The sequence below is a fragment of the Salmo salar genome, chromosome ssa02, assembly GCF_905237065.1.
Source record: "Salmo salar chromosome ssa02, Ssal_v3.1, whole genome shotgun sequence".
NCBI lineage: Eukaryota > Metazoa > Chordata > Actinopteri > Salmoniformes > Salmonidae > Salmo > Salmo salar.
In genome coordinates this window covers 7,556,554-7,568,611 of record NC_059443.1, presented here as the reverse complement: position 1 = coordinate 7,568,611, position 12,058 = coordinate 7,556,554, and the positions used below count along the sequence as shown (strand labels likewise).

The following is a 12,058-nucleotide window of genomic DNA, read 5'->3' as shown; positions in this document are numbered from 1 at the left end:
TGTTTCACGTTGTGTTGAAGTGGTTCGGAAATCGATTCATAGGACTAGCTAGTAGCAACTCTCAAAGGTTTAGAAGCGAGTGCTGAGCGCATCGATTCATGGCCTGAACATCTGAGCAAATAGGCAGGCTACTGGGGGATACTGTATTAAATGATGTGCAAAATAATAACACACTAATATAGTCAGAATATCTTATAAAATATGTATTTTTTTAAACCTATGCATTTACTAGAGCAAAATTAGAAGGAAAAAATTATTCCAAATTAGAAAGGCTGCAAAGCCTGCAATAATGTCACAAGACATCATGATCAACAATCAGGCCTATATAATGTTTTTCATTGCAAATAAAACATCAAACTGTATGGTTGCCTTGTACAACATTGTTTACTGAGCAAATATGCAGGGGTGCAAAAATTAACATTTCATTTGATCTTGGCAGGCTTTTTATTTGAAATAAGTTGTGGTTCAGTTGACCCTGGTCAACCAGTCGACTGCCTGCCCCTCTCCCAGCCTTTAATTGGCTCGATGGAAGTTCTGTCAATCTCTAGTGAATTTTTGTTTTCATTTCAACAGCTTTCCACTTGTGATGTGTAGGACGTCTTGCACAAGATTGATGTTTAAAAAAAATCCACTGGGGCTGATTTGCTTGATCCTTTCTTGTTGCAGCTTTCTGCTCCTCTGATTGTAGAATAAGAACTATTATTTTTAACCTTACAATTATTCCTGGTACAATCCCCCGGGTCTGGAAGGTGGCCCATATACTCTTCACAAAGGTGGTGATCTGTGTGACCTAAATCCTTATTGAACTATTTACAAACTCTCTTGCCTAGCAAAAATTCTAGAATCCTTGGAAAACCCTCAATTTAGATCCTTTTTAACTAGCGAATGTATTCTAAATGTACACCAGTCAGGTTTCAGACCAGATTAAAGCACCATCTTTGCTACTTCTTTGGTTTTAAATTATTTTCTTAATTGTTTGGATAAGAAGAAACACTGTGCGGCCTCTTTTATTGACCTGTCTAAAGCCTTCGACACTATGGATCACTCAGTACTTATCCAGAGGCTTTCGTCAATTGGCCTGGACCAGGCTGCATGCTGCTGGTTGGAAAATGATTTAAAGGAATGAAAGCAGTATGTATTTACAGATGGTGTTAAATCCATTTTCTGGACATAATAAAGGCAGTCCCGCAGTGATCGATTCTTCAGTTCTTTTGAGTATCCTCAAAAATCAAATAATCAAATCAAATGTTATTTGTCACATGCGCCGAATACAACAGGTGTAGACCTTACAGTGAAATGCTTACTTATAAGTTTAAGCAATAATGAAGAGTATTTTTTTAAGTCATTTAAAAAAATAATAATAATAATACAAACACAATAAAAGTTGTATTTTTGAAGCAACACAATAACATAACTATAGAGGCTATATACAGGGGGTACCGGTACCGAGTCAATGTGTGGGGGTACAGGTTAGTCAATGTGTGGGGGTACAGGTTAGTCAAGGTAATTGAGGAAATATGTACATGTAGGTAGGGATAAAGTGAATATGCATAGATAATAAACAGCAGCATAAAAGGGGGTCAATGCGAATAGTCTGGGTAGCCATTTGATTACCTGTTTAGCAGTCTTATGGTTTGGGGGTAGAAGCTGTTAAGCAGCCTTTTGGACCTAGATTTGACGCTTCGGTACCACTTGCCATGTGGTAGCAGAGAGAACAGTCTATGACTCGGGTGGCTGGAGTCTTGACCATTTTTAGGGTCTTCCTCTGACACTGCCTGGTATAGAGGTTCTGGATGGCACAAAGCTTGGCCCCAGTGATGTACTGGGACGTACGCACTACCATCTGTAGCGCTTTGCAGTCGGATGCCGAGTAGTTGCCATACCAGGCGGTGATGCAACCTGTCAGGATGCTCTCGATGGTGCAGCTATAGAACTTTTGAGGAGGACCCATGCCAAATCTTTTCAGTATAGCCTATGCTCCTGAATTCTTAACACAAATAATTATATTCTGGCACTGTCAGTCTATAATCAGCACGTGAGTGAGGGTGGCTTTGTAGTCATCCTTCATATATAGAGAGGCCCAGCTTGGCCACACAGAGGGCCACCCAGCCAGCACTGGGTAGTGGGTAGGTCCTGGTGTGGAATGTAGGCCATTGCCATGGCAATATTACAGCTGCCTGCCTGGAGGTTCTGTTGTGGCCATCCTCCTGTTGACCAGTGTTTTCCCCATTGAATTAGGAGTTAGAATACACATTTAATAGGATCTCTATGGTTGGCTCTGTGTTAAAAATTCACCATCACACACAATCACTATATTGGGTCAGTTGGTCATACAAGAAATATTGTTTTTTTCCCTTCTTACAAAAAATGTACTAAACCCAGACATTTGTATCTTGAGTCTTTATCAAAATAAATTGTCTATCCAATCCTATGTATATCAGTTATTATCAGCCTCTGGGGTATAATTTACAGTTCCTCTACAAAGATACAGATTATGGGACAGAGGAAATTGACTGTATGATGGATTAGATTGATTATCATAATGTTTTTTATTCATTTAACTAGGCAAGCCAGTTAAGAACAAATTCTTATTCACAATGACGGCCTACCCCGGCCAAACCCTAACCTGGACGACGCTGGGCCAATTGTGCGCCGCCCTATGGGACTCCCAATCACGTCCGGTTGTGATACAGCCTGGAATCGAACCAGGGTCTGTAGTGACGCCTTTAGCACTGAGATGCAGTGCCTTAGACCACTGTGCCGCTCTGGAGCCCCTGAGTGACTAGTGTGAGGTCATTGAGAGGCAGTGTTATCGCATAACATTGGCATGAGGATACCGGCCCGTGATACCAACCCCAATCCCTTCCAGTTCCAACCCGTTTCAACAGTGTGGTTTCACCGAAGCTCCACCTTTGACTAAACAGCTTTGAGTTGGTACGTTAAATTATCAGGAAGTCTTTGAAAATCTCTTTGAAAATCTGACCGTAAAAAAAACTCTACAAATATTGACTGGCTAAAGTAAAAGCTTGTCTGTCTTTTGTCATTTGTTTAATGAACCAGAAAATAAGGAGCCATCTGTACTGACACAATAAGGAAGCTCTTCCCTTCTGTATACACAACTAACTGTACATGTTCAATTACATATTTGTTTTTCAATGATATAGCCTATGTACACACAATCTCTCATGACGCAATTACGCAAGATTTTAGTTATTGGTTTCTGAGACTAATGTGTCTTTCTACCCCTCATTTGTTCAAATACATGAATTAACAAGATCCAGTATAGGAAATCCATACAGTGTACCATACAGTTCCCTGTTGAATAGATGTTTCACTGTAAGCCTGTACCTGTCATGGTTCTATATTTGTTTAATACCTTGTTTAATACCTCTGCTTTTATGGCTTTAGTGCTCTGTACTTCTTACTGACAGATATAAACAGTAGAATGGGGAGGGTTGGATGGCTGTGTTTATAGAGGAGAGAGAGAGATCCACAAGCCAAGTGGGCAATGGGCAAGACTCAAGAGAAACACACTATGGGCTGGTTTCCCCGGCACAGCCTAGTCCTGAACTAAACACCAAGCTCAATTAAGAATCCCCATTGAAAATGCTTTTAAGTCTAGTATTAGGAGTAATCTGTGTCAGGGAAACGTCCCCTACATGTCTGTTTATAGCATAGAAATGGATTTCTAGCTCTATTCCAATTAACCATAGGCTGATTCAAGTAATTAGGACAAATCCTTTGGGAACATTTGGCACAGACTATTGTCATTTCCCAGAAATCCCCACATTGCCTGTCAGTTCAATATGCACATTGTTCTCTCTTTTGAAGGATAATGATCCTCTTTATTATCTTTGTTTAGTTTGATGGGGATGTTAAGAATGTATTTTGTGAGATGCCAATGTTTTATTATGTTTGGGCTTCATCATCATATTCTATTTGATAACGTAAATATTATAACATACAACATGTTATAGCCTTTGTAAGTCCTGTATAAATGTTTAGTTATAACTTCTATATGGGCATTTTTAAAGGGTGGATGTATCTTTAAGAGTATTACCTGTCCATACTACAGTGCGCTCGCAGTCTGTCGCGAAGCCAGAGGGTTTGCTTGAACGTTCCAAAAAGTGGATGTTTAGGAGACTTCTACAGAACGGCGTGGAGTCAACGTCCTATCGCTTCGCTGCACATATGGAAGGAGATGAATAACTGTATATTAAGATGTAAACCGTATTATAATAAGATACCATCTGACTGCTGTGTCCGTGGGAATTACTTCGTAATTGGGGGATCATCATATTCATTCGGGTTTATTTTGCTCAGGAATTCCTGATCTGTTCTTGCTCTTGACATTATATCCACGGCAGATAGTTTTTTTAACCATGTCTTTTATAATTAATTTGGCAATCTGCTAAACTTTGGGGAGAGCGTACAATATTCTGTCAGTCGATCACTTTGGATACTGCGAGTTATGTTGCCAAGATGTTACAAGAGACCAATGTTTCGTCCTTTTTCTGGAAACAATCTTAACGCTCTTATTGCAAACAAATGTAAAAGTACAATGATACATTTATACTGAAACCAAGGGATTATACACAGAAGGACGGAGGAGAATGGCTTCGAAGGAGAGGTTGAATGAGCTGTGGATTTTATATTACACTAAGGTAAGTTTAATGGGGGGGCTGACACCTGTTGTTGAATTGCAATTGTCCTATATTTGCTTGAAAGCTTTATTCGAAGATATCAACGGAAAACATGACTGCAGTGCACGCTACAGTTGGCAACCATATTTGCCAATGCTTGTTGTTCTGACAGTAGCAGGCGGAATCGTATGAGGAAGTATTTGGGATTCATGCAGGATGTATTTTGAGCGTGTCGACTCATAATTTCACATCTGTCCATAAACAGGCAGTTTTATTCCGTGATATGCCAGCACTATCTACGGTTTAGTTTGTCTGATTTTGTTAAACATTGTTCTAATTCTATGCTAGTATAAACTTAGCGTCGACAACTCTACATATGGTTCCTTTACCTGCTGGCTACTGCCAAGGTCAGAGACGGAAGAGGAAGCGAGACACTCCACTCGCGGTTTCTTTCTGGTCCTATTAAAGGCAATGAGCTAAGTAGACCAGACTCTGCTACTGAATTGGTGTCTATGTGAGACCCACCCCGTTAAGTAGACCGGAACTGACTCTTTTTTCAATGGTAAACTGCCTGAGTGAACTATCTTCATTTATCCACCATCTTTGGTCAGGTGGCCTCTTTACTTCCTGAATGTAGTTCCTTCTTGTCACATGTATGTTGTTCACTTTAGTGGAGTTGGGGTAGGCCTATAGATAGTTATCCTTCTCTTATTTGTTTAACAGAGATGATTTATTCAGGGATATGGCTCTTAGCATAGCTTAACATATTTGTAACATTGTATTGGCCGTGGTGTAGCGCAGTTTCACGGCCCCGCAAGCTCTGTACAATGGGGCATAGTGAAAAATGTGCCGTTTTATAGTCAAATGTCGTGGTATTTTACACATTTTTGCCATGAGGCTGAGAGAAAATTTTGCAGTTTTAAAGCAAATTTCCCCAAAACTCGTAAGCCGTGTGCTATGCCAGCGTGTATCAGTTTGTAGCCTACTGCACCAGCACCTGCTTGTGATACATTGTAGCCTACAATAACACAACTGTTGCAACAGTATTAGTATTTTCATCAGCATCACAAAACTCATTGTCTGAAATGTGCCGACAAATTAAAATGTGTGTTCTTGATATAGCCTAGACACACTAGCGGTCTGAATTGCAACCCTGACAGATTACACCCAGGTAGGCCTATAACAAACATTTCTATAAGAGTGGTTTATTTTAGAATTGGGTGTTACTACTAACTGGCAGTGGTCAGTCATCCATCCTTTTTCATGAATCCTGATTTGAATGAAAACATATTGCCTGGAAATTAATTAATGATACTAAATTATTCACTAGATTTTGCAATCTGTTTCAAATGCCTAAGGAAAAGTTGCAATGAGTACTGCAGTCTTTTCCTCTTATGTTATATGCCTATTTTGAGGTGCAGTTGGTTACATTCCCTTCTACACCCATGCAACCATACCTGGGCCTTTCTCTTCCTCTCCTCCCTCTACCTCATAGCTTGAGGCACTGGCAGGCATTGAGGGGTTAAACATGGCAGCAGACAAAGCAGATGGACCTGTTTCAGCAGGTAGAAGAGCAGACAGAGGGCCCCTCCCTCACTAGGCCTACCTCCTGTCCTGTTGGTTCACTAACAGAGGAGGGCCCCTCCCTCACTAGGCCTACCTCCTGTCCTGTTGGTTCACTAACAGAGGAGGGCCCCTCCCTCACTAGGCCTACCTCCTGTCCTGTTGGTTCACTAACAGAGGAGGGCCCCTCCCTCACTAGGCCTACCTCCTGTCCTGTTGGTTCACTAACAGAGGAGGGCCCCTCCCTCACTAGGCCTACCTCCTGTCCTGTTGGTTCACTAACAGAGGAGGGCCCCTCCCTCACTAGGCCTACCTCCTGTCCTGTTGGTTCACTAACAGAGGAGGGCCCCTCCCTCACTAGGCCTACCTCCTGTCCTGTTGGTTCACTAACAGAGGAGGGCCCCTCCCTCACTAGGCCTACCTCCTGTCCTGTTGGTTCACTAACAGAGGAGGGCCCCTCCCTCACTAGGCCTACCTCCTGTCCTGTTGGTTCACTAACAGAGGAGGGCCCCTCCCTCACTAGGCCTACCTCCTGTCCTGTTGGTTCACTAACAGAGGAGGGCCCCTCCCTCACTAGGCCTACCTCCTGTCCTGTTGGTTCACTAACAGAGGAGGGCCCCTCCCTCACTAGGCCTACCTCCTGTCCTGTTGGTTCACTAACAGAGGAGGGCCCCTCCCTCACTAGGCCTACCTCCTGTCCTGTTGGTTCACTAACAGTGGAGGGCCCCTCCCTCACTAGGCCTACCTCCTGTCCTGTTGGTTCACTAACAGAGGAGGGCCCCTCCCTCACTAGGCCTACCTCCTGTCCTGTTGGTTCACTAACAGAGGAGGGCCCCTCCCTCACTAGGCCTACCTCCTGTCCTGTTGGTTCACTAACAGAGGAGGGCCCCTCCCTCACTAGGCCTACCTCCTGTCCTGTTGGTTCACTAACAGAGGAGGGCCCCTCCCTCACTAGGCCTACCTCCTGTCCTGTTGGTTCACTAACAGAGGAGGGCCCCTCACTAGGCCTACCTCCTGTCCTGTTGGTTCACTAACAGAGGAGGGCCCCTCCCTCACTAGGCCTACCTCCTGTCCTGTTGGTTCACTAACAGAGGAGGGCCCCTCCCTCACTAGGCCTACCTCCTGTCCTGTTGGTTCACTAACAGAGGAGGGCCCCTCCCTCACTAGGCCTACCTCCTGTCCTGTTGGTTCACTAACAGTGGAGGGCCCCTCCCTCACTAGGCCTACCTCCTGTCCTGTTGGTTCACTAACAGAGGAGGGCCCCTCCCTCACTAGGCCTACCTCCTGTCCTGTTGGTTCACTAACAGAGGAGGGCCCCTCCCTCACTAGGCCTACCTCCTGTCCTGTTGGTTCACTAACAGAGGAGGGCCCCTCCCTCACTAGGCCTACCTCCTGTCCTGTTGGTTCACTAACAGAGGAGGGCCCCTCCCTCACTAGGTCTACCTCCTGTCCTGTTGGTTCACTAACAGAGGAGGGCCCCTCCCTCACTAGGCCTACCTCCTGTCCTGTTGGTTCACTAACAGAGGAGGGCCCCTCCCTCACTAGGCCTACCTCCTGTCCTGTTGGTTCACTAACAGAGGAGGGCCCCTCCCTCACTAGGCCTACCTCCTGTCCTGTTGGTTCACTAACAGAGGAGGGCCCCTCCCTCACTAGGCCTACCTCCTGTCCTGTTGGTTCACTAACAGAGGAGGGCCCCTCCCTCACTAGGCCTACCTCCTGTCCTGTTGGTTCACTAACAGAGGAGGGCCCCTCCCTCACTAGGCCTACCTCCTGTCCTGTTGGTTCACTAACAGAGGAGGGCCCCTCCCTCACTAGGCCTACCTCCTGTCCTGTTGGTTCACTAACAGAGGAGGGCCCCTCCCTCACTAGGCCTACCTCCTGTCCTGTTGGTTCACTAACAGAGGAGGGCCCCTCCCTCACTAGGCCTACCTCCTGTCCTGTTGGTTCACTAACAGAGGAGGGCCCCTCCCTCACTAGGTCTACCTCCTGTCCTGTTGGTTCACTAACAGAGGAGGGCCCCTCCCTCACTAGGCCTACCTCCTGTCCTGTTGGTTCACTAACAGAGGAGGGCCCCTCACTAGGTCTACCTCCTGTCCTGTTGGTTCACTAACAGAGGAGGGCCCCTCCCTCACTAGGCCTACCTCCTGTCCTGTTGGTTCACTAACAGAGGAGGGCCCCTCCCTCACTAGGCCTACCTCCTGTCCTGTTGGTTCACTAACAGAGGAGGGCCCCTCCCCTCACTAGGCCTACCTCCTGTCCTGTTGGTTCACTAACAGTGGAGGGCCCCTCCCTCACTAGGCCTACCTCCTGTCCTGTTGGTTCACTAACAGAGGAGGGCCCCTCCCTCACTAGGCCTACCTCCTGTCCTGTTGGTTCACTAACAGAGGAGGGCCCCCTCCCTCACTAGGCCTACCTCCTGTCCTGTTGGTTCACTAACAGAGGAGGGCCCCTCCCTCACTAGGCCTACCTCCTGTCCTGTTGGTTCACTAACAGAGGAGGGCCCCTCCCTCACTAGGTCTACCTCCTGTCCTGTTGGTTCACTAACAGAGGAGGGCCCCTCCCTCACTAGGCCTACCTCCTGTCCTGTTGGTTCACTAACAGAGGAGGGCCCCTCCCTCACTAGGCCTACCTCCTGTCCTGTTGGTTCACTAACAGAGGAGGGCCCCTCCCTCACTAGGCCTACCTCCTGTCCTGTTGGTTCACTAACAGAGGAGGGCCCCTCCCTCACTAGGCCTACCTCCTGTCCTGTTGGTTCACTAACAGAGGAGGGCCCCTCCCTCACTAGGACTACCTCCTGTCCTGTTGGTTCACTAACAGAGGAGGGCCCCCTCCCTCACTAGGCCTACCTCCTGTCCTGTTGGTTCACTAACAGAGGAGGGCCCCCTCCCTCACTCGGCCTACCTCCTGTCCTGTTGGTTCACTAACAGAGGAGGGCCCCTCCCTCACTAGGCCTACCTCCTGTCCTGTTGGTTCACTAACAGAGGAGGGCCCCTCCCTCACTAGGCCTACCTCCTGTCCTGTTGGTTCACTAACAGAGGAGGGCCCCTCCCTCACTAGGTCTACCTCCTGTCCTGTTGGTTCACTAACAGAGGAGGGCCCCTCCCTCACTAGGCCTACCTCCTGTCCTGTTGGTTCACTAACAGTGGAGGGCCCCTCCCTCACTAGGCCTACCTCCTGTCCTGTTGGTTCACTAACAGAGGAGGGCCCCTCCCTCACTAGGCCTACCTCCTGTCCTGTTGGTTCACTAATAGAGGAGGGCCCCTCACTAGGCCTACCTCCTGTCCTGTTGGTTTACTAACAGCCCACATAGGCTGCATCCCAAATGGAACCCTATTCCCTATATAGTACACTGCTTTTGACCAGGGCCTGCATAGGGAATAGGGTGTCGTTGAGGATGCAACCCCATTGCTGTTGGTTTGGATGCCCACACACAGTACATCTGGGTGGGGTCACATTTAGGGCCGGGACGATACCAGTATCTCAATATTTTTTTCCATGGCAAAAATGTAAACACGACGCAGACCAAACTCGTTGGTCCTTTAACCTGCTGGATGTAACATACTGTGTGCTGTAGTTTGGAAAATAAATACATGTGACTCTGGATGACAACATAATGATGTTTGTTTCCAACATTACGGCTGTTTTCCTAAACCCGCTTGGTATTTTGTTTCCTTGCCTCTCTACTACTGAGTATCTCTATATACTGCTTTTGTCCCAGCCCTAGTCACATTGGTTGTTTGCATTAGTTTTGAAATGGGACATTGTCATTGTTTAATAAGTGTTTAATAATAAGCATGCAGAGTGGGTGCCAGTGTTTGAATATTATCTGGTGCATCAGTCTTCTAAGTCAGGGTTTCCCAAACTTGGTCCTGGGCCCCCCCTGGGTACACATTTAGTTTTTTTGCCCCTAGAACATCACAGCTGATTCAAATAATCAAAGCTTGATGATGAGTTGGTTATTTGAATCAGCTGTGTAGCGCTAGGACAAAAACCAGAACGGGCACCCAGGGGGGCCCCAGGACCGAGTTTGGGAAACCCTTGTCTAAGTGAGGCTTTATTACTCATGGTATTTATGGTGACCCCATTGTCTGCAGGTTAAACCTTTACTGGATGTTCTAACAACTACTGTTAGATGAACATAGCCTATTTGACTTGTTCTTTAGACTGGCAAATCAACAGTAATGATCTGATTAACCTGTGTGAGAGAAAGGTAGACTATTGACTAGTGTGTTCTAGACTGGGCATTGGACAAGACTTAACAGACTAGTGTGTTCCAGACAACCTTGGCCACCACAGGTGTAGGCCCCCATACTGTCTCTGTCTCTGTCTCTCTCCCTCTCTCTTACTCTGGGACTCTCTCTCTGACCACTGTCTCAGTTGGTGTACTGCTGAGCTCAGTGCTATGTTGTGTCTGCCCATCTGTGTCTAGCATCGGGTCATGACAGTCACCGCTGTACCATGTCAACCACTTCCTCCTGATCTGTCTCTCTGTGTGCGTCTCAAATAGCACCCTATGCCCTATATAGTGCACTACTTTTGACCAGGGCCCATAGGGCTCTGGTCAAAAGTAGTGAGCTATGTAGGGAATAGGGTGCCATTTGGGACACAATATCTCTGGATTTTGGAGGACAACTGTGATGTCATGGAGCCACTTCCTTTCCTCATGAACCTTTCAGACTGACAGAGACGACTGCATTTACTCTGTTCAGCAGGGTTTTACAACACACAGGCTGGGCATCAGGTAGTTTTGCGAGGTAGTAAGATTACTATTTTGCATGTGTAGGATGGCTTGCAAATGAACAGAAACCAACCAACACATTGTGGTTGTAAATGAAATGAACACAGCCAAAGGGCACCCTATTCCCATAAAGTGCACTACTTTTCACCAGAGCCCTATTGACCATTTCAGTATATGTCATTCAAAGTCTGTCGCACTTAAATCCTGGAGGTAAATGAGGACCGACACTGACGATATTGACCTTCATTTCGACATAGAACAACAGAAAGGGGGTTCACACTCTCAGATGATTTCACAACATTACACTGTATGGTAATAATCACCTGCTGTGACTGTTTCTACTCAGTGAATGGACTGAGATGAGGTAGGCTGAAAGAACAGACGAGGTGTCACTCTACAACAACTTAACAGGTGACTTAACATTCACCTGTCCCTCCTATAGTCTCAATGAGAATGCATTGTTCTAGCTCTTTAGTTCAGTACCTGTAAGTCAAGTTAACATCTTCTATAGTATCATGTTTAAACTGGATGTCTGCCTGCGTACCTGTGTCTGACACTCACTATGGTGTCACTGTATGAACCAAATGGAGCAGGAAGACATCTGAAACTATTTGAAGAAAGTATTTGACAATGTCTGCGTCCTAAATAGTTCCCTATCCTGTATATAGGCCCATAGGGTTCTGGTCAAAAGTAGTGCACTACATAGGGAACATGCTACCATTAGGACACACAGTGTTTGAGCTTGCATTCGATGTGCACTTCAATGTCAGGAGTTGACTGTATTCAAAATGCTCACACGCTGAATGCATGAGTCCTAGCCATCGCTCTGCGTCTCCAGAATCTGGAATAGAACATATGACTTGCACTGGCACGTCAGTGACTGGAGCTGTGCGTCCTCTGATTTGTGCAATACATTCTTTACACACATCTTAATCAGACCCAGATTCAGCGCTTACATAAAGCTTAGCAATCCTTTGCACATGTACCTGCACCTCGCTGTGCATGCAGTGGCTGTGTCCCCAACATGGCCCATAGGGGTCTGGTTAAACTACGTATTATATAGAGAATGGCCCATAGGGCCCTGGTTAAACTACGTATTATATAGAGAATGGCC

At 46.2% G+C, this 12,058-nt stretch overlaps 1 protein-coding gene across 3 annotated transcripts in view; it reads left to right on the top strand.

The window, feature by feature from the left end:
• Positions 1-4,073: 4,073 nt before the first annotated feature.
• Positions 4,074-12,058, top strand: part of LOC106591355 (neurobeachin-like protein 2) — a 147,842-nt gene continuing 139,857 nt past the window's right edge. For all 3 annotated transcript variants that reach the window (XM_045696980.1, XM_045696978.1, XM_045696976.1), the window contains exon 1: positions 4,074-4,664. In XM_045696980.1, the coding sequence (XP_045552936.1) occupies positions 4,614-4,664 (51 nt within the window). In that variant the 5' untranslated portion in view covers positions 4,074-4,613. The remainder of the gene's footprint in view (positions 4,665-12,058) is intronic.